The sequence below is a fragment of the Gopherus evgoodei genome, chromosome 7 (assembly GCF_007399415.2).
Source record: "Gopherus evgoodei ecotype Sinaloan lineage chromosome 7, rGopEvg1_v1.p, whole genome shotgun sequence".
NCBI classification, from domain to species: domain Eukaryota; kingdom Metazoa; phylum Chordata; order Testudines; family Testudinidae; genus Gopherus; species Gopherus evgoodei.
In genome coordinates, this window is record NC_044328.1 from 55,695,975 (window position 1) to 55,719,813 (window position 23,839).

The 23,839-nt window shown below is 42.9% G+C and overlaps 1 protein-coding gene across 1 annotated transcript in view; it reads right to left on the reverse strand.

Annotated features, from left to right (window-relative positions):
- The window catches only part of CHAT (choline O-acetyltransferase), a 47,411-nt gene that overhangs the window by 19,031 nt on the left and 4,541 nt on the right, over positions 1-23,839 (reverse strand). Inside the window, exons 3-6 of the mRNA XM_030569881.1 lie at positions 23,592-23,710; positions 20,722-20,775; positions 9,373-9,553; positions 6,604-6,781 (exon numbers count right to left, since the gene is read on the reverse strand). Of these exons, the coding sequence (XP_030425741.1) occupies positions 6,604-6,781; positions 9,373-9,553; positions 20,722-20,775; positions 23,592-23,710 (532 nt within the window). The remainder of the gene's footprint in view (positions 1-6,603; positions 6,782-9,372; positions 9,554-20,721; positions 20,776-23,591; positions 23,711-23,839) is intronic.

Consider the following 23,839-nt stretch of genomic DNA (forward strand, 5'->3'; position numbering starts at 1 on the left):
CTCCTAATACTGTGGAAACAAAAACTGGTTGGATAGTGAATTAAAAAACTGTTGTCCATGTTTGCTTACTATATGTTCAATGTTTTGCTTATGTTACCTCACAGGTTTATACATTTTATTACAGCTGCTGCCTACACACCAGCAACCCTCACTCTGACATATGGATTCAGGGCTGCAATAACGTAGGTTTTTAAAGTGAATAAAATGAGACTCCCATGCTAGAAACAGCAAAGCAATGGGAAAATGCCCTTACAAACGAACCAGAACATGTCCAGAGAACCAATCAGTCAAACAGTGACAAGTTTATCATGTAAGCAGAAAATGAACTGAACAAGAACTCATGTACCATGACTTGGGATGGGGAAAAAAATCTAGAAGGAATGAAAACAAGGGGCTAGCAGAGAACAAAAACTGCATGAACAATTTGTTCTTTTTACCTTCTCCTCTAACATACAGAATTGCATTTAATATGGTAAATCAATCTCTCTAGAGGAACTATTTTTTTAATAGGAAAAGAAGGGAAGGGAGTCATGGGCCTAATTTAAACACTGTAGGTAAAACTGCAACTCTAATGATTTTAGTAGATTTGCACTTGCTTACATCAGATCTGAATTTAGACCTATGTATCTTATTAGTTTTGCAATATGAACTGACAGTTAATGACTGATTGTGTATAACAATGGTGGCTTGTGTTCAAGTATGACACCCTATAGCTCCTTTGCACCCTCACCCTCTTAAATACCCATTTCTCATTCCTATCAGATCTGAATGCCTCACAGTCTCTAATATGTTTATTCTCACAATACCTCCTTCCAGTATAGAAAACCCATTCCTGCTGCTTCGCTCCCTTGCTCCCTCCACTGAAGAATTTCCCAAGGCCACCCAGAGGATTCAGGGGGCCTGGGGCAAAGCAATTTCAGGGGCCCCTTCCATAAAAAAAAAGTTGCAATACTATAGAATACTGTTTTCTCATGGGCCCCCTGTGGGGCCCGGGGCAAATTGCCCCACTTGCCCCCCTCCAGGCCGCCCTGGAATTTCCACTGGCTAACTCTGACATCTCCCATTGTAGACCATCACCTGTGCCTAGATGAGTTTGTTGCCAACTATTGTCTTTTTACTGCAAGTTTTGCAATATGGTTAGAGTACTAGGCTAGGACTTGGGAGACCTGGCTTCAATTCCCTGCTCTGTCACAGCCTTCCTCCGTGGCCTTGGGCAAATCATTCAGCCTCTCTGTGTCTCAGTTCTCCATCTTAGCAGTGACTTACCATATCAGCAGCCCTTCCCTACTTCACAGGGGTGTTGTGAGGATAAATACATTAATGATTGTCATGTTCTTTGAGATGCAAAGCTCTATCTAAGTGTTAGGTATTATTATACTAGTAAAGCAACAGTTCCTGGAAACAGATGATTAGCTGAAAACTCTCAGCTTTATTAAAAAAAAAGTTTTTGCCCTCATGGTTGCAGAGAAAAGCCTGAAAAAGTGGTATGAGTGTACCCTACAGGCTTAGCAACCAGAAGGCAAAGATTATTATTATTTTTTTTTTTAAACCTCATGCTTTTTAAGCCGATCTCATGACTTTTGAGGTCTGGCAGTTTTTTTTTCTTGTTTAGGATTGGCAATACTGTGTTTCTGTTATCTTCCAGAAAATGAGAATAATTACTTTTAAAATAACAAAATCAGGATAAGCTATACTAGCTCTTTCTGTAAGTGTTTGGAGCAACTCTCAGCTGACTGGTTTCTTACCTCTTTTGCTGAAATTCACTAATTCTGTAGCGATGGGTTTTTTTATATCTATTAATCTTTATCTCCCTTCAATTCTTTTTTTCCCTGTGACATCAGTACAGCTACGGATCTCCATCCACTAGTGGCAGTAAAGCTGGTAGGTGTCCAAAGTCAACCCCCCAAGCAAATTTTAATGCTATTATATATCAACATCTGCTTTGACTCACCTGGATGAAGATGTTTCCTGAAAGTCTACCTAAACTCCAACAGCATGAGAGTGCCATGGCCATGTTGATATTTTATTTGTTTTTAGAACATTGAGATCTATGAGACTGACAAACTCAGAGAATTGTTATTGAGATAGAAAACTTTTCATGTCAAGGTTACTGGTATGAATGTGGTGTGGGTTGATAACTTGGGGATTTGAGAAAGTTACTGACACATCTTACGCTGTCTCTGATCTGTTGACTTGAGTTTCCAGTACCGTGAATCTGGAATCTGGTAAACATAAGACATACTTTCTGTTTTCTTATTAGAAGCACACTCTGATCAAAGGATAAGCTATTTGCTATGAGTGGGGAGCAATAAGAGGGCATGAAATATGTACACTTATATCCCTTGCATACATGCAGAAGTAAAATTTGTATTTCCTTCTAGCACAGGCTCACAATATATGGCAAGTAGAAATTCAAGGAGCAGACCATTTGCAAAGCAGAATGAAAAGTGGATTTAAATGAACTTTGGAAAACAAAACTAGCAATGTTTTAAAGAAAATGGTCTCTCTACAAGTTCATACAAAAATGGTCACCATTTTCTTGTATGCAAACTTGTACCCCCAAATGTTGTGATATTTTTTATAAAAGCCTGAACAAAAGCCCACTGAAGCCAATGAGAATCTTTCTGTTGATTTCAATGGGCTGTGGATCAGGTCCTTAATTAATATTTTTCCATCTAAAAAGAGCTTAGCATCTTGGTGAACTTTTGTCTCAGCAGAGGGGCTCTTTTAATAATAATTCTGAAATGCTGCTTGAATTGTGTGTTTTGGTGGCTGATGCAGATCACAATTAGTGACAAAAAGAATTAACATTTATTTCTCTATAGTGTTTACAGAATTTCCTGCAGGTAGAATGGGAAATACCACAAATGCTGTGGTAAACTTAACTAGGCAAACCATTTTTCCCCAGTGTAACCCAGGATAGTCTTAATTAAAAATAATTGGCACTAGACTACCAATCCAATAGGGAAAAATAAAGGAGGTAGGTTTGATTTTTGGGACCAAACTGTCATAACCACGACATGCATGAACATCTACATGACATTTACTTGTGCAAAATCTGTTTGTCTTGGGTTTTGCACGTCCTTTCCTGTGCCCCCACATACAGATGCTCCAATCTCTCACCTGAACAAGTAGATGTCAATACTTGAAAAGTGTTTGCATGCATAAAATTGCACACACAGAAACAGAGTCTGGTTTTGCTGATATATGTTCCAGCACTCAGCTGTGATGAACATTAGCATGAAACTTTTGAGGTCTGAAGCTTTCTTTCAGAATCTGGCCTTTTAAATAACTTTTCCCATCTAGATACCCTATTTATCATCTTAGGTGTCCTCTCTTTCTTTGCTGGTATCTAGACCAGAGAATTCTCTCAGAAATTCATTGGCATTGGCATCCTGACAGGAGGATTATCTAGATATGTAGACGCTTTCCTCAGGCCCTACGCTACCAGCACTCCTAGCTATCTTTGAGACACCACTGACTTCCTGAGGAAACTACAATCCTTTGGTGATCTTCCAGAAAACACCATCCTGGCCACTATGGATGTAGAAGCTCTCTACATCAACATTCCACACAAAGATGGACTACAAGCCATCAGGAATAGCATCCCCGATACCATCATAGCAAACCTGGTGGCTGAACTTTGTGACTTTGTCCTCACCCATAACTATTTCAGGTTTGGGGACAATGTATACCTTCAAGTCAGCAGGACTGCTATGGATACCTGCATTGCCCCTCAGTATGCCAACATTTTTATCGCTGACTTCAGAACAACACTTCCTCAGCTCTCGTCCCCTTACGCCCCTACTCTACTTGCACTACATTGATGACATCTTCATCATCTGGACTCATGGGAAGGAGGCCCTTGAGGAATTCCACCAAGATTTCAATGATTTCCACCCTACCATCAACCTCAGCCTGGACCAGTCCACACAAGAGGTCCACTTCATAGACACTACAGTGCTAATAAGCGATGGTGACATAAACACGACTCTATACCAGAAACCTACTGACTGCTATATTTACCTACATTCCTCCAGCTTTCATCCAGACCACATCACACGATCCATTGTCTACAGCCAAGCGCTAAGATACAACCGTATTTGCTCCGATCCCTCAGACAGAGACAAACACCTACAGAATCTCTATCAAGCATTCTTAAATCTGCAATACCCACCTGGTGAAGTGAAGAAACAGATTGATGGAGCCAGAAGGGTACCGAGAAGTCACCTACTACAGGACAGGCCCAACAAAGAAAGTAACAGAATGCCACTAGCCGTCACCTGCAGCCCTCAACTAAAACCTCTCCAGCGCATCATCAAGGATCTACAACTTATCCTGAAGGACGATCCCTCACTCTCACAGACCTTGGGAGACAGGCCAGTCCTCGCCTACGGACAGCCCCCAAACATGAAGCAAATACTCACCAGCAACTACACAACACAACAAAAACACCAACCCAGGAACCAAACCCTGCCAACTCTGTCCAGATATCTATTCAAGAGACACCATCGTAGGACCTAACCACAGCAGCCACACCATCTGGGGCTCGTTCACCTGCACATCTACCATTGCTGGTACATGATATACGCCATCATGTACCAGCAATGCCCCTCTGCCATGTACATTGGCCAAATCAGACAGTCTCTATGCAAAAGAATAAATGGACACAAATCTGACATCATTAATCATAATATTCAAAAACCAGTAGGAGAACACTTCAGCCTCTCTGATCACTCAATAACAGACCTAAAAGTGGCAATTCTTCAACAAAAAAACTTCAAAAACAGACTCCAACATGAAGCTGCAGAACTGGAATTAATTTGCAAACTGGATACCATCAGATTAGGCCTGAATAAAGCCTGGGAGTGGTTGGGTCATTACAAAACCTAAACTTAATTTCCCCAATACTAATTTCTCCCTACTGTTACTTACACTTTCTTGTCAACTGTCTGTAATGAGCCACTCTCTTACTACTTCAAAAGTTATTTTTCCTCTCTTGGTATCCTGCTGCTAATTGATTTACCTCATTAGACTGATCTCACATTTGGTAAAGCAACCCCCATCCTTTCATGTATTTATACCTGCTCCTGTATTTTTCACTTCATGCATCCAATGAAGTGGGTTCTAGCCCACGAAAGCTTATACCCAAATAAATGTTAGTCTCTAAGGTGCTACAAGGACTCCTTGTTGTTTTTGCTGATACAGATTAACATGGCTACCACTCTGAAACCTGTGTGTACATAGTGATTATTTACAAACCACAACAAGAGAAATGTTGCTTGCTGCTCAGGAATTTGGAGGAATGGAGCTCAGAGAGTGAAAGGGCACTGTAAACACAAGACTCAACAAAGAAAGCAACTGAATACTTTGTTAAAAGTATTGAGCCAACTCAAAAGGAAAATCCGAATATCCGAGTATCAAATCAGAGCCAAGAACATTTGCTCTTTGGGCATTCCAACAAGCTGGCATATTGCCAACCCAGTAGAATTTGCAGAAGATGACATTCCTAAACACAAATAATTTTAGTGCAGGACAATGGTATCAGACTGGCACTTCCTTGATACAGATATTCTCTATCCACAGAACAGATACCACTGCTGTAACAGAGGGTAGGCTGCAGGGAGCTGCAGAGTCAGCAGTCTTACAAAAGCAATGTTCCTGGGGATCCTGAGTGGATGAAAACACAATGAGTCAGACCCTTAGCTGTTTAAAATTGGCTTAACTTCCTTTTAAGTCAATGGAGTTACACTGATCACACCAGTTGACAATCAGGTTGAATATGAAGAAAACACTACAAGAAATGAGCCCAATAATTCTTCAATAAGGTTGATTCTAAGAAAGATAAAAAATTTTTCAATGTATACTTAACACTGTAATTTATAGGTAGAAGGTCTCCAGAAACTCATCATTTCTATACTATGCATTCTTATAGAAAAGTTAATGCTTAAATTCCATTTTTCTTGTTTAGTTGTAATGAGGGCTGAGGTGGGTGGATTGTGTGAAAAGCCATTATCAGTAATCTGCAAGGGAAATGGGTATCCTCCTCTGGGGAAATATTTGGAAATGACAAGCTGTTTGGTAAACTCTGGTGCATTTCTAAAGCACAAATACTATTCTTCCTAATATCTCTGAGCCAGAGATAAAGGGATGATTTAGGATTTTTCAGAGAGAAAAATAAATAGGAAAATTTCTCTTACCTTGCTTCAGTCTGAACATGGTGTAAAACAAAGTGCTAGACTATCCAACACTTGCTAAAGCCTATGGAAGCATTGTACTCATTATCACAGTCTGACCATGAAGAAATAGACAAATCACAAACTCTGATGGCATGTTCAGAATTTATCAGAGGAAAGACAAAGCGTGGGATGAAATCTAACTACATGGTATTGCCCCTGGAGTTTCACAACTGGCTCATAATCATACTTGCTGTTTCTCTGTGTGATACATCTGAATGCTTACAAGAATTGAACTTCCCCATGCTAGAGGAATTCAATAGGACTGAGATTTTATTCATCTATTTGCCTTAAGAATCACCTCCCATCAAGGACCAGTGATGATGATGAGGATGAAGAAGAGAAGATTGGGGTTGCCGCAGCTAACCTTTCATGAGGATTGTCCTGGCCTCTGCCCACTCAGTTCTTCCATCAGATGTCAGTAAACCAATTGGAGGCAGCCTCTCTTCTTCGTTCTCTGCCATTTTGACTATCTTTCTTAACTGAGTGAACAAATCCCCTTCGCTGAGACGGCGGAAATTAATTACAACATCCAAAACAAAGAACTGCAGGGAAATGATAAAAGTCAGAAGGATCACAGACAAATTATATTGAGCTCTTTAAGAAAACATCTTGCTCAATGTGGGATGGCCTGGAGGTGCTGCAGCTCAGCACAGTGAGAATACATGGCTGAGGGAAGTGGTGTGCTAGCATGCTGGGGCCTCATACTGTGCTCTCACCTGTGTTTGGGTTTGATACTAGTGTAACTCCACTGACTTCAGTTGAGTGGCTCCTGATTTACAGTGGAGTGAGAGCAGAATAAGAACATAAGAATGGCCATACTGGGTCAGACCAAAGGTCCATCCAGCCCAGTATCCTGTCTACTAACAGTGGCCAATGCCAGGTGTCCCAGAGGGAGTGAACCTAACAGGTAATGATCAAGTGATCTCTCTCCTGCCATCCATCTCCACCTTCTGACAAACAGAGGCTAGGGACACCATTCCTTACCCATCCTGGCTAATAGCCATTGATGGACTTAAGATCTATTAATTTATCTAGTTCTCTTTTAAATCCTGTTATAATTCTAGCCTTCACAAAGTTCCACAGGTTGACTGTGTGCTGTGTGAAAAACTTCCTTTTGTTTTAAACCTGCTGCCCATTAATTTCATTTGGTGCCCCCTTGTTCTTATATTATGGGAACAAGTAAATAACTTTTCCTTATTCACTTTCTCCACACCACTCATGATTGTATATACCTCTATCATATCCCCTCTTAGTCTCCTCTTTTCCAAGCTGAAAAATCCTAGCCTCTTTAATCTCTCCTCATATGGGACCCGTTCCAAACCCCTAATCATTTTAGTTGCCCTTCTCTGAACCTTTTCTAATGTCAGTATAGCTTCTTTGAGATGACGAGACCACATCTGTATGCAGTATTCAAGATGTGGGCGTACCATGGATTTATATAAGGGCAATAAGATATTCTCCATCTTATTCTCTATCCCTTTTTTAATGATTCCTAACATCCTGTTTGCTTTTTTGACTGCCGCTGCACACTGCGTGGATGTCTTCAGAGAACTATTCATGATGACTCCAATATCTCTTTCCTGATTAGTTGTAGCCTAATTGTCCCCATCATATTGTATGTATAGTTGGGGTTGTTTTTTTCTAATGTGCATTACTTTACATTTATCCACATTAAATTTCATTTGCTATTTTGTTGCTCAATCACTTAATTTTGTGAGGTCTTTTTGAAGTTCTTCACAGTGTGGCTTACATTGTTTGAATAAGATTTAAAACACCTGAGCAATTAAAACCAGGAAGCATGTTAATAATTTCCATAGTCCCATCTCTTTTAAAAATAGCATAGGGATATGCAATACTGTTACGTGTGGAACCCACAGAGCTTTTTATAACCCATTTATTATGTGCTAAATTATGCTGCTTGCGCTCTAAAGTTTTGCCAGCATTCAATAGCTGACCATTAGCAATAAGTAAACTGTAGAAGATTCAGTGATCTATTGTGGATGGAAAAACAACCAGGTGTCTGGATGCTTTTCCAGATTAATCCAATCCACCCTGATAGAGAAACTGACAGGATCAGATTAAGACCATCTGGGACCTAGATCTACCAGAACTTCCCCTCCTGCCAAAAACAAAACAAAACAAAACAAAAAACAACAAAAAAACCCACACCACAAAAAAGATTACCCAGATTCTTTCCCTCTGATTCCTGACTCTTATCATCCTTCTTCAGCCCCCACAAATAGACTTTCACTGCCAGTTCCTTCCCCATAGACATGTCATTTGTCACTCTTCTCTCTACTCATAGGTTCCTTAATCTTCTGTCCTCCGATTATTACTCTTGATTGGCTTGTTGTTTTGTTAAGCCCATACAGGTTGGCAGGCAGGGATTCCAAGGATGCTGCCTTAATCCATCCAGAAAATTTCATGAGTGCAGGATTTCTCATGACATTGCCAATGATTCTGAAACTTCAGCTTTTCATCTCGATTTAGGAAGAAAACAAATGTCAGAATTTTCTGTGGAAGAGAAATGCTGTTTTGTGACCAGCTCTGCTCCTTACAATACATTAAAAAAGCAAAATGTTTGCCTTTGGAATGCACCATATTGTACTAAATGTCAGAGACTTGCAAACAAATGCTGTATGGGAGGGGTACTGTACAAGGTCTTTTCTCCTCCCACCCTCACTCTAAATTATACAGGCTGAACACTATGCGGTATGCCAGTAGACCCAATAGAGTCTTCAGGTGAAAATATAAACATTTCAGCAAATGCACGTCATATACATTTTTTTGCCTGTGGTGTTGCTTCCCTACTTGATAAGTGTTTTTATTATAGAAACTAAATTAGTATTTTCCCCAGTCCCACATCTCTCCTTGCTGTAGCAGTGTATTCAGAATGTAAGCTGGGCTAGGAAGGGGAAAAAAAAAACTATGGGAGCTTCTTGTTAAAATGCTGGCAGCACATCACTGATAAGAACTGGGTATGGGCTTCAGGACTGAGTCCAGTGCCATCATCTATTGTACATTCAGTGAGATCCTGGACCAACAATTGTATTGCATTGTTATCAAGCAAATTTATGCATACCCAATTTCTGAAGGAAAGAGGAAAAGGTTTAAAAACAAAATGCCTACTCACCTGATTGTTACAAGCAACAATGATGTGCTCTGGTTCTGGCATTATGCTGCTTTTCTGGGCCACAAGAGTATCTTTGGTATGGCCTGGAAGACGATAGGAAGAAAATAGTCCATAGTATTGCTTCATACAGAGAGGATGACCAGACAGCTGTCCACGAGCAAAATCAACAGGTATAGCATTGCTGGAGAGAGAGGAGAGAAACAAAGCCAGAGAAAAGTAGAAAGAGAGAGACAGAAAGAAAAAGAAATCTAATCTGTCCTTTGTTCTGTTACAATTAGATTAGGTACAATACAAATGGAATAATAAAAACAAGATGACAATGTAAGGAAATATATTAATTCCCATACCAAAGTTAAATACATCATTCCTGGCAGATTCATGCATATTCATTAGGCAATTTTATTTGCATTCAATGAATATGTTTTTAGAGACTCAAACAATAGCAGGGTATGCAAATCAGTGATTGCAACATATATTCATCATCTGTGAATATACAGTACACTGGCACTTTTCATCATCCACTATAAAATCTTTCACATATGTATCCCCTGCCGATCCAAAAAAAAACAAAAAAAAAACCCGCCTTCCACCAAGAATCCTGAGGTAGGAGTAGGGAGCCTGCTTAGAGGGATCCTCAAAACTCTGTAGGATAAATGAAAATCAGCTGAACATCTGAAGCTGATATGCACCCTAGAAGGCCACGTGTGCTTTGTACTGGAAGTCCAGGCTAGAGTTGCTTAGAATGTTTAAGGGAAACATCGCCATCTCTGGAAATCAGTAGAATGGGCAGGATGGAGGGGAATCATTTGCACAGTGAGGAGTTAATTTAATCCTACCCAGCAACTTTGGCTCTTAGAGTGGCACATGGGGGAAGTAAATGCTGAAATTTAGCCGCTGGATCCTTTTTAATTGCTAGGAGTCTGAGAGGAGATATTTATCCCTCTGATATATTTATAAAGAGCAATCATATCAGGGAGGGAGAGGAATTATTTAAGTTTAGTACCAATGTGGACACACGAACAAATGGATATAAACTGAACACTAGGAAGTTTAGATTTGAAATTAGACGAAGGTTTCTAACCATTAGAGGAGTGAAGTTCTGGAACAGCCTTCCAAGGAGAGTAGTGGGGGCAAAAGACATATCTGGCTTCAAGACTAAGCTTGATAAGTTTATGGAGGGGATGGTATGATGGGATAGCCTAATTTTGGCAATTAATTCAATTCATCTTTGATTATTAGTAGGTAAATATACCCAATGGTCTGTGATGGGATGTTAGATGGGGTGGGATCTGAGTTACTACAGAGAATTCTTTCCTGGGTGCTGGCTGGTGAGTCTTGCCCATATGCTCAGGGTTTAACTGGTTGTCATATTGGGGTCGGGAAGGAATTTTCCTCCAGGGCAGATTGGCAAAGGCCCTGGAGGTTTTTCGCCTTCCTCTGCAGCATGGGACACGGGTCACTTGCTGGAGGATTCTCTGCACCTTGAGGTCTTTAAACCATTATTTGAGGACTTCAGTAACTCAGACATAGGTTAAGAGGTTGTTACAGGAGTGGGTGAGTGAGATTCTGTGGCCTGTGTTGTGCAGGTCAGACTAGATGATCATAATGGTCCCTTCTGACCTTAAAGTCTATGAACAATACAAACTAAAGTGCCTCTTTAGTGACCAGAAAAAAATCTGGTTACTTTGCTGTGGAATATTTTCTTTTCTGATTATAGATTGTGGGACATTGTGCTGTCAATGTAGTAGAAACTAATGTAGTTGTCATTGTAGGCAGGGGCCAAAGGGAAATTGCTGGTCTTGTGGTTAAGATAGTAGATCAGGAGAAAGTTCTATTTCCCAGGTCTGCCACAGACTTCCTGTATGACTTACTTCCTTGGAAAAGTCACAATCTCCCTGTGCCTCAGGTCCTCATCTGTAAAATGGGGATAATAATACTTCCTTTCTTTCCACCCTCCATCTTTCTCTTGTCTATTTAGATTGTCAGCTCTTTGGGCCAGAGACAGTCTCTTATGTTCTGATGTAGTACAAAGCCCAATAGATTCCCACTCTCGTTTTGGGCCTATTTTTACAAGAATCGTAAATAATAATGATGATAAGACAGTCTATGATCGGGAGACACCCGGGAGAAAGGGGACATTATACTAGATTGTTCTGACAAAAAAACTTGCACTAATTTAATATGTTAAGCTATATTCTTGTGTTGTTATATTTTTGTCAGTTTAAGTTAGGCTTTGTTTGAAATACTTTAACCAGGCAACTGTGCTATCTACATAGCTAAAACTACTGTGACAAAGTTCCTCCTCTACCTTGGTGGGTCCTGTGCTTATTGGCAGATTTGCTCGCCTCACAGATTCACCTTGTGGATCGGGAAACAGCCCAGAGACTTTCTCCTCTGGTAGAAGCCACAGTCCAGGTCAATTCCTCCTGTGTTTGATCAGGAGTTGGGAGGTTTGGGGGGAACCTGGGCCTGCCGTCTACTCTGGATTCCAGCCCAGGGCCCTGTGGACTGCAGCTGTCTAGAGTGCCTCCTGGTACAGTTGCGTGACAGCTACAACTCCCTGGGTACTTCCCCATGGCCTCCTCCAAACACCTTCTTTGTCCTCACCACTGGACCTTCCTCCTGATGTCTGATAACGCTTGCACTCCTCAGTCCTCCAGCAGTATGCCTACTTGCTCTCAGCTTCATGCACACCTCTTGCTCCCAGTTCTTCACACACACTTCCTCTCCTCTGACTCCCTGGCTCCCTCTGGCCTGAGAGGAGTGAGCCCTTTTATAGCATCAGAAGAGCCTTAACAGCCTCAGCTGACTCTTAGCAGGTTAATTGGAGCCAGGTGTTCTCATTAGCCTGGAGCAGCCCCTGCTCTGGTCACTCAGGGAACAGAAAACTGCTTATCCAGTGGCCAGTATATCTCCCTTCTACTACTCTGTTGTTTCTTGGTCTACCACATATCCCTCCCCCCTGCTCAACACCAAGGGGTTGGGCAGCTTGGGACGCCAGACAGTGTACATGTGATGAGCCATCAGCATTGCCATGGTGACTCCCTGCTCTGTGCTGTATGCAGAACTGGAAAGGTTGGAGGGATAAGAACTACCTGGTTACCCTTGTGTTCTTTTCCTTGTTCCATTGCGTCTATTGAAGAGGGGCATAGTCGGCCACGAGGACAAATCTGCGCACCACAGGTAGTAATGCAGTGTTTCCATGGCCCATTTTATGGTGAGGCACTCTCTCTCTACCACTGCATATTTTTGTTCCCTCGGAAGGAGTTTCCTGCTGAGGTAGAGAATTGGCGGTTCCTCTTCCCCAACCATCTGCAACAGGACAGCCGCTAACCCCACCTCAGATGCATCGTCTGAAGGATGAATTCCTTGGTGAAATCCAGGGCTATCAATATGGGGTTACTACAGAGGGCAGTCTGTAGGTCTGTGAATGCCCTCTCTGCTGCATCGGATCATCTGACTGGATTTGGACCATGGGTCTTCATTAAGTCTGTTAGGGGACTTGCCCTTGTGGCAAAATGGGTTGAAATGCCGATAATACCCCACCACCCCTAGGAATGCTCAGACTTGCTTCTTACTACTTGGTCATGGCCAATTTTGATGGCCTCTAACTTGTTCAGTTGAGGTTTTACCAGATCTTTTCCTACCATGTAGCCAACATATTTGGCCTCCGTGAACCCACAGCACACTTAACAGGGTTTGCCATAAAGCCAGCTCACCTGACGGTATCAAGGTCCGCCCCCACCTTCTTCAAGTGGTTTTCCAGTCTGGGGTATGAATCACCATGTCATCCAAGTAGGCCACAGCATAGCTGGCATGGGGGCATAGTAACTTGTCCATGAGGCACTGAAAGGTAGCTGGGGCCGCATGTAGTCCAAAAGGAGGACTGTATGCTGGAAAAGACCCTTTGGTGTAGAGAATGCCGTCTTCTCCTTTGCATCTTTGGATATGGGAATCTGCCAATACCCATTTGTCAAGTCTAGGGTCGTTAAGTACCAGGCATTCCCCAGACGGTCCACTCATTCATCTATGCGGGCTATAGAGTAGGCATCAAACTGGGATATCTCATTTAGTCTACGGAAGTCATTGCAGAACCTCATGGTGCCATCAGGTTTGGACACCAACACTATGGGGCTGGACCACTGACTGTGAGATTCTTCAATGATCCCCATCTCCAGCATTTTCCTACTTCTGCTTTTATTTCCTCCCTTTTGGCTGCTGGCACCCGGTAGGCCACATTGTTACTCTGGCCCAAGGGTTTGTGATGATGTGGTGATATGTCCCAGTTGTGCGACCCGGCTTTGTTGAGAATACGTCTTGATATTGGGCGATCATCTCAGTTACCTCTTTCTTCTGGGCTGTTGTTAGATCGGGAGACATCCTCACCGGTTCAGGGATTTTGTTCCCTGGGTGCAGGTCTTCCCGAACCACTGTGCATGCCTCTCGGGTATGCCAGGGTTTCAGAAGGTTGACATATCTGTTCTAGTTTTCGACGTCCCGGTTGTTGCACCTTGTAATTTACTTCCTGTATGGGTTCAACTATTTCATAGAGCCCTTGCCACTGGGCCAACAGCTTACTTTTGGCTGTGGGTACCAGTACCACTACTTGGTCACCGGGTTAAAACTGATGAACCTTGGCTTGACAGTTGTAGTAGGTTTGCTGGGCCTCTTGGGCCTTCTGTAGGTGCTTCCTCACTATGGGAGTGACTCAGGCTCTCTGGTCCCTCATCTGTAGCACATGGTCTATTATGTTCTTCCCCTCACTGGGTTCCTCCTCCCAAATTTCCTTGGCTATGTCCAGGATGCCTCGGGGGTTGCACCCATATAACAGCTCAAAGGGGGAGAATCAAGTTGAGGCCTGAGTTACCTCCCAGATAGCGAACATAAGATAAGGTAGTAGGGTGTCACAGTCCTTCCCGTCCCGACTTAACACCTTCCTTATCATAGCCTTGAGGGTTCGATTAAACCTTTCTACTAACCCATCAGTCTGTGGATGATAGACTGAAGTTCTCAGGGTATGTATATGGGGCAGCGTACAGAGGTTCTTCATTAGCTTCAACATAAATGGGGTTCCTTGGTCTGTTAATATCTCCTTCTGTAGCCCCACTCAGCCAAAGATCCCCATCAGCTCTTTGGCTATCGTTTTAGACACCATGTTCTGCAGGGGGATGGCTTCTGGGTAGTAAATAGCATAGTCCAAAACAACAAGTATATATTGGTGGCCCCGAGCTGTCTTCTCCAGGGGTCCCACTAGGTCCGTGGCTATTCACTCGAAGGGGACCTCTATGATGGGAAGGGGTACCAAAGGTGCCCTCAAGTGGGGACGGGGACTGTGCAGCTGACACTCTGGGCAAGACGCACAGTACCTCCGCACTTCTTCATGTACTACGGGCCAGAAGAACCATCATAGGACCTGTGCCAGGGTCTTCTCTACCCCAAATTCCCCCCCAAAAGATGACTTAATACAGTGTTCTGGTATTTTTTGAGGTACTAGGATCTGCTGTACCTTCTGCCGCTGTACTGGTGCAACCTGGTATAAGAGATCCTTCTTCATTATGAAGTAGGGTCCTGGCCCCTGGGTTTTCCCTTCCATGGGGATCCCATCTATTTCAGTTACCTCCTTCCTGATGTTGTCATACCTTGGGTCTTCTGCTTGGTCCTGTCCAAAATTGCCTCTCCTGAGGCTAATCTGCTCCAGATCTAGGGGCCCAGTCTCTGTTGCCTCTAATGGTTCAGCGGCATTAGGGTGGGGGTCAGACTCGGGTGCTTCTCCCTTCTGGGTGACCTCCTTTTCAGCTGCTACCTACGAGAGCGACCCTCTGGCTTTGGGTCAGTAGTCGTGTTCCCATGGCCTTAGCTGCCCTTCTTTCCCTTTTTGTCCTTCTATTCTGTCTGTGAGTGGAGAACAAATCTGGGGATATTTTAGAGAAGATTGGGGGTTGACAATCTGCTGTGGATGCCTCACTAATTTCAGGGTTCCCATCTTTCTCAAATCCCCCTACTGGGAGTAAGTCTCCAAACCCTAGGAAGTCCCTCCCTATGAGCACCGGGTATGGGAGTTTAGGGACTACACCTGCTGCTACCTCAATAGTGTTCCCTTGGATCTCGATTTTTACTGGGATAGTGGGGTAGAAGCTAACTGCCCCATGGACGCATGTTATCACTGTACGTTTAGCCTGCAGCAGCTGACTGTGCTTCACAAGCTTCCCTGAGAGAAGCGTGATAGCACTTCCCAAATCAACCAGTGCCGTGGTCTCTACCCCAGTTAGTTTCACTGGTCTGGTGTACATATGTGGGGTTAGTGAGACCCCCACAAGGTGGATTAGGGACATGGGTCTGCCCAGTTCCCCAGGTTACATCGCATAGAGTTCTCAGCATTGGGACACTGTGCAGCTATGTGTCCTCACTCCCCACAGGCATAACATCTCTATAGAGCCCTAGGCATTCCCCGGTCTCTTGGTCTGGGCAGTCTAACATCATGATCCTCTTTGTCCTCAGTGCTCTGACTCTTTGTGGACTCTGGTGGGCCTTCAGTCCTTCTCTTCTTCCACCTGGGCCCTCCTGGTGGCCCAGTCACCTGAGCTTTAGGGCTCAGTGCTGCTAGTTTAACCTGGGGTGCCTCTTCCTTAACTGGTCAGGTCAGCTCCCTCACTGTCCTTCACCTCTCTACCAGGGTGACAACCTCATCATAGGTGGAGGGTTCGTTCTGGCTTACCCAGGCGCGAAGGTCTGGCGGTAGTCCTCTCATGTATCGGTCGATGACCAGAACCTCTAGTATCTCTTCCGGACTCCGGGACTCTGTTCGCAACTACTTTCATGCAAGATGGATGAGGTCATACAATTGGGACCGCAGGGTTTTGTCTTCCTGATACTTCCACTCATGATACCGCTGGGCCTGCACTGCGGTCGTTACCCCAGATCTGGCCAGAATCTCTGCTTTCAGCTGGGGTAGCCTGCTGAAGCCTCTTTAGGCAGATCATGGTAGGCCTTCTAGCCCTCCTCACACAGGAATGGGGTGAGGATGTCAGTCCACTGATCTCGAGGCAAGGCCTCCTGTAGGGCTGTCCTCTCAAAGGCCAGAAGGTATGCCTCTACATCATCCTCCCACGTCATTTTCTGCGGCCAATGGCTGGCCCGTATGATCTGCATCCTATCATGGCCACGGCTCTCTAAGGGTCTTTACCTGGTTTACCAGTTCTCGCAACATAGCTCAGTCTTGAGCAGCCTGGTCCATCAGCAGGCGATTAGTCTCTTGCTGCAGCTGCACTGCCTCCTGTTGGCCGGTTGCTTGGACACGGGTAGCTTCCTGCTGGGCTTGTAGCTGGTAGCTTGTATCAATGCCTGTACTATGTCATCCATTGTGGTGAAAAAAAATAAACCCTCTCCCTTTTTTTTTAAATCACCCTCCTTCTTTCACCATGCTGTGCACACCGAATCCCACCTCTAACACAGTTGTGACAAAGTTCCTCCTATTCCTTCCTCCTATTCCTTCACTTGCCTCACAGATTCACCCTGTGGGTTGGGAAACAGCCCAGAGACCTTTCCCTATGGTAGAAGCCACAGTCCAGGTCAATTCCTCCTGTGTTTGATCAGGAGTTGGGAGGTTTAGGGGGGAACTCAGGCCTGCCCTCTACTCCGGATTCCAGCCCAGGGCCCTGTGGACTGCAGCTGTCTAGAGTGCCTCCTGGTACAGTTGCGCGACAACTAGAACTCCCTGGCTACTTCCCCATGGCCTCCTCCAAACACCTTCTTTGTCCCCACCATCAGACCTTCCTCTGGATGTCTGACAACACTAGTACTTCTCAATCTTCCAGCAGTATGCCTACTCGCTCTCAGCTCCTTGCACACCTCTTGCTCCCAGTTCTTCACACACACTTCCTCTCCCCTGGCTCCCTTAGCATCAGAAGGGCCTTAACTAGAGTCAGGTGCTTAACAGCCTCAGCTGACTCTTAGCAGGTTAATTGGAGTCAGGTGTTCTCATTAGCCTGGAGCAGCCCCTGCTTTGGTCACTCAGGGAACAGAAAACTGCTTATCCAGTGGCCAGTATATCTCCCTTCTACTACTCTGCTGTTCCTAGCTGTCCTGGGTCTATCACACTACATACAAGTAAAAGCTGTGTTATCTTGCACTTTATCAACCAGAAAGATCTATTAACCGGCATTTCTGATACTTCCCAATGCAAATCTTCAGTCTAGTAACCGGGACTATACTGCCCAGGAGGTTATGCAACTGCATATTCCGCACTCTAGCTTTATGCAAAAGAGGCAGAAGACAAGTAAACAATCTGATACCATGGATTTATTCAAAACACCAGCTTCCAGGGTATGTCATAAGGTCATTACACATTCAGCCCAATCTCCTACACTTTCTACATCTACAATGATAATTGATGTTGATAATGATGCCAAGGCACTGCAAGATCCTGAAGTGCCTTCTGAATCATCAAAGATCAAATTATGTTCAGTATAGTTTTAGTGTTAAATGTATTTTTAGTGATCTGGGTGTCCGCCATGAGCTGCCCATAGTGATATGTAGTGTCATAAGATAACCTACAGTATAGAAAACTTTACTTGTATACACCTGAGTGCTTCAAGAAACCAACCACTCTGCAGTGCAGTACTACTACTGGATTGGTGAGTACAGTACCTTTATACTATTTTATATTTTATTCATTTTATTGTATGCTATGTCTTTGAAAATTGGTATTCCATTGGTAAGTATAGCTCTTAGGTAACCGGAATTTTTGACTAACCGGCACCGCCATTCCCCCAACATGCCAGATAACAAAGCTTTACTGTACCTTGGAAAGTTATGAACTGCTTTTGCTTACTAGTCTTGTGCCTATTGTGTTTCCTATGTAGTGATTCAAAAGATGCTAGGATAACATTGACTATCCTACGGCTCTAACAGGGCAACAATGGATATTGGAATATTAATAGTTCTAATGAGGAAATATTAGTGTTGATACCCAAAGGTGAGAAACAACAGTAGAACTTCTAGAAAAGGGAGTAAATAACTATTAAAGTGAGGCTAGGAATACTGTGACGAGTCTTCTTTAGATCAAGGAACCCAGATCAAAATATTAAAGATAAAATGTTACATCTTTGCTAAGCAATATGTATTCCTAACGCTTCACAGGTGCATACCAGGCTGTCATGTAAAGATGTAGTGACAAAATAGTTTATAACATGTCAACATCTGCATTTTTAGATATGCAGATATGGCATACAGTTCTATAGTTTATCTTAGACAATGGTTCCTGAGCAACCAAGAATAGTTTCAGACTTTGAAGTAAAAAAATCCAACAACTCCTTCCAATTTCTTTTCTTATAGTCAATTCACAGGTGGTGAGACTAGGGTGACCAGATGTCACGATTTTATAGGGACAGTCCCAATATTTGGGGCTTTTTCCTATATAGGCACCTATTGCCCCTCCCCCACCTCCTGTCCCGATTTTTATACTTTCTGTCTGGTCACCCTAGGTGAGACCTCAGATGGCTAAATATTGACTTTGCCTTTCCCTGGCCCAAATGAATGCTGGTCAGGATGCGTGACAAGGGGGATCTCATTATCCCATGATTGAAAATGTTTCATTCCTCTGCTGTGGTGCAGTGTACTGTGCACTGGTTGTCTGCCACATTGCACTCTTTGGGTGGATGCATTTCAGTGGTACCGCTGGAATGTAGTTTGTGAAATTATTTTGGATGAATGGTGCTATCTATGTAAAATGCTATATTAATAGTACAGTTCTCAAGGACTGCTGGAGATATTTTCCTACATTTACACTTTCCATGTACAGCAGGAAAAATGGATTACAACTTTTTTGGTTAAATACCAGCAGTAGAACCTGGGTGTGATTAGGCTTGTGGGGTTTATTATTTTGGGATGGGGTAGGGCAAGTCTATTAACAAATTAACCATGGTGAAGAGGCAAATATCAGAAATATGGAAATTGTACAGATACTTGTGAGGGAGTTTACCAAACTGGTGGTTCTCAAGTAATACGTAGGGGTGTTGGCAAACTTTGCTGTGACACACCACACAACAGAAACACTAACCCAGGAACCAATCCCTGCAACAAACCCCATTGCCAGCTCTGTCCGCATATCTATTCAAGGGACACCATCATAGGACCTAACCACATCTGCCACACCATCAGGGACTCATTCACCTGCACATCTACCAATGTAATATATGCCATCATATGCCAGCAACGCCCCTCTGCCATTTACATTGGCCAAACTGGACCGTCTCTACGCAAAAGAATAAATGGACACAAATCAGACATCAAGAATTGTAACATTCCAAAACCACTAGGAGAGCACTTCAATCTCCCTAGACACTCAGTAACAGCTTTAAAATGGCCATTCTTCAACAAAAAAATCTTCAAAAACAGACTTCAGTGAGAAAGTGCAGAACTGGAATTAATTTGCAAACTTGACACCATCAAATTAGGCCTGAATAAAGACTGTGAGTGGCTGGGTCACTACAAAATGTAAAAAGAACAGGAGTACTTGTGGCACCTTAGAGACTAACAAATTTATTTGAGCATAAGCTTTTCTGGGCTACAGCCCACTTCATAGGATGCATGGATGCTGCATACGTCCGATGAAGTGGGTTGTAGCCCATGAAAGCTTATGCTCAAATAAATTTGTTAGTCTCTAAAGTGCCACAGGTACTCCTGTTCTTTTTGCAGATACAGACTAACACAGCTGCTACTCTGAAACATACAAAAAGTAATTTTCCCTCTAATAGTCATCCCTTCTTGTCAACTGTTGGGAATGGGCCACATCCACCATGACTGAATAGGCCACGTTAGCACTGACCCCCCCCACTTGGTAAGACAACTCCCATCTTTTCATGTGCTGTATATTTCTATCTACCTACTGTATTTTTCACTCCATGAATCTGATGAAGTGGTTATAGCCCACAAAAGCTTATGCCCAAATAAATTTCTTAGTCTCACAAGGACTCCTTCTTATTTTTGCTATCACACTGACACACATTGATCTGCAGTTGGAGAGGATGGACTCCTTAGGTAGGTCTGAAACAGTCACTTTAGTCAGATTTTTATGTTGTATTGTAGATTGAACTGTGTATCTGACAGATGACTGACATGACTTATGAAGAATCCTCATCTGGCACCCCATATTGTAGTAATAAAGGAGAAGCATGTAAAGCTACCATGGTGTTGCCAAAGCTACCATACCTGAACCATTTCAGTGCCTAACATTAGAGTGGTCCAATGAATTATGGCCTAATGTAGCATGCCTTTGGACACCTCCAAACATTCCTAATCAGAGCTCTTTATATTTGTAGTCAGTCAGTGATTCTACTCCAAAATACTTACGCATCCAGTAAAGCTTTATAATCCAGCACTCCTGAAATGAGATTAGCAGCAAATCTGTAAGTAAAAAATAGAAATAACCTCACTCCTTTGCCATGCAGCAACATGGTGCCATTTCTGGGAGTTCAGTCTGAGTCCGAGAAGGCCTATAAAGATCAATTATGCTTTACACTAATGGTTCTCAAACTTTTTTTCTGCAGACCACTTGAAAATTGCTGAGGGTCTCGGCAGACCACTTAATGTTGGTTGTATCGTTAGCTAACTATTGTAATGCACTTTGGATAAAAGTGCTATATTACAAAAAAAATAAGTTATTTTGTTTTACAAATAAAAGCACACAACTCATATTTTAATATCAGTAGTCTTACCTTTCTAATGTAATGGATGTGCCCTCTCTCCCCTGCCATGGCAGCCCCCCATCTGGGGCTGAGAAGGAGGGGGTTCTCTTCCCCACCCCAGCAGCCACGGAGCTAGGCTGGGAAGGAAGGCCATCTCTCCCTGGCAACTGCAGCCCTGGAGCTGGGGAAAGTTGACTCTTTCTCTGGCCGCTGCAGTCCTGCATGTTCCAAATTCCCCCCACCCCCTCTTCTCACTCCATTGTCCCCTCCCACTTACCCTCTATTCCCCCCAAGGCCACCACCTCACCTTACATGTGTGTTTTCTCCAGGGTCCAGGCACCTAATTAGTGGAGCCACACCTGCATGGCTCCATTAATAAGGTGGGTGGCCCTTCATTCTCTCGTGTGCAGCCATCCAGGCACGCGCCTTTAGAGAGAACTATCCGCAGGCCACCTGAATGGAGCTTGCGGACCACTGGTGGTCCATGGACCACAGTTTGAGAACCTCTACTCTACAGCATGACACAGTCTGTCTCTTGGCAAGAAAGGGAAAAAAACCCTATGATTAATTTTAACATACGCATGCAGAGGAAGAATTAGGTGACTAGTGTATATAATTAGTGTTATGTATTTTTATGAGCATAGTGCCTAGTCATGGACCAGGACCCCATTGTACTTGGTGCTATACAAACACAGAACAAAATGACAGTCCCTGCCCCACAGAGTTTACAATCATGTAGTGATAATCCTTATTTAACAATTGAACAAAATTAGACTGGATACCACAAGAGGATACTTGAAAGTAGTTGTTTACAGAACAGGATGGGGGCTGCATCCTTGATAGGAGCCTCAGCAATATAAACACTTAAGTACTACCTGGTGTACTGAAGTACTTGCTGTCCTGAAATATATACTCTTGCTCCATGGCTGCAGGGCAGGAACATTATTTCCTCAGACTGCCCATTTGTTATGTTTCTGAATGGGATCCTCTATGTTAAAAGTGTTTGTTTGTTATGGGTCATTTGCATTAGAGAAATGCAAAACGTAGTTTCATAGAAAAGAATGTGCACAGTGAATCTATTCAGTAACAAGAGGAAGCACATTTATGCTAATGTTCAGAGAAGGTTTAAAAAAAGACATGGTGCTCTGTCTATGCAAAATTTTAATATAATATAGATCAGCTTCAAGGTTCTGGCTGTTTTTTTTTAAATTATAACAGCATAAATTCATATGCAATTTACTCTTTCAGTAATGTGCAGCTGGAAAGTGCTAAAAGCAAAGAGGAAATCTGCAATATTTGAAAGTAGATTTGCTTTGTATTACTGTTTAAAAAGGGGGAAATCATTTGGCAAAGGTTGAGAACTGGAAGTTTACTTTTGAATAGCATCTGGGGATGTATATTGTGTATTTGGCTTGTATAAACTTTGTTTATTCTTTATGTTTTCACTTTTTAAAATAAATTTAGCCACCCTTATATCCATATAGGGAAATGGTCAACACCAAAAATGTTCTTTGGATGCTGGTGATTTTAGAAGCAACAGGGCTCCAGAATTCATTGGTTATATGTGCAGCAGCAGGTATAATCAGGAGTAATGCAATTACTTTTTGATATAAAGTAATTTTTGAAAACACTGTCTGTTAAAGGGACCCTTCTCCCCCCAACCCTGTTTTCTTATCTGTCAGTCAACTCTGCTGGTTGTACATAGCCTAATTCTTCATGAGCCCCGGAAATGATTTTCTTCTAGCTCATGTTTTAATATTGTATCTCCAAGATCTTTTCTTTGGGCTCTGCAGCAGTCTTCTCCATTAATCTGTTATCCTGATCAATGACAACAAAGCACTGACTGTTGCTTTAGAATGGATTTTATTGTATTGTCAGAAGGTGTTGATTTCTTGATACTAGTTCCTGGTAACCCAGTTGTTTCCATTGCACTTTCAGGTTGTTTTGACACGAGCAAAGTTAGTGCCCACTTTCCAGCACTTGTGCAGCCTTGGGGTACATGGTGGGAGATTGGGCAGTATACTTACTTTTGCGCTTATATTTTTCCATATTCATCAGTCCCCAGGAGATGCTAAACTGAGCACAAATGTTTTTCCTGCATGGCACAAAGACCTCAAATTAGGGTGGCTGACATGTAGGGCTCTGCTACAACTTGCTGAGTTGTAACTGTAGCATATTGGAGACTGTTCAACTCTAAACAACATGCATGGAGTCAGGATTTCTTTTCCCAGCAAAGAGCTCTGATTTGGGAAAGTATCTGATGAGAAGTTTAAGATGCTTCACAAATATCCCTAGTTTTAAAAGTTCCACCAGTATATTTTGTCTAAAATGATAAATGTGATGGCAAAAATTTCTATTTAAAGTATAATTCTTAATTTAAGGTTTCTGCATGAGTGAAATTAGAAGCTGTACGGTAGGGAGCGGTTTAATGACAGGCACCCTCATTTGTTTAAACAAGCTGGTTATCTGTTTGCCAAGGCAGCATATTTAAAGAGTTTTTTTCAGAGGCAAAAACTGTGGTCTTTAATACCTTACCTCAGCTGGTCATTCACATCCTTGAAATGTTGACTGGCAAAGATAATTGCAGGGCTGGAATTGACTGGAAGAGCCAATCGGTTGTTGAGGTACATGTCATCCAACCAGTAGTTAAACACCTAAGGGAAGGGGAGGAAACATCTTACAACCAAGTAAAATTGTGTGTGTGTGTGTGTGTGTGTGTGTGTGTGTGTGTGTGTGTGTGTGTGTGTGTGTGTGTGTGTGGTGGCACAATGTGTCAAATGTGG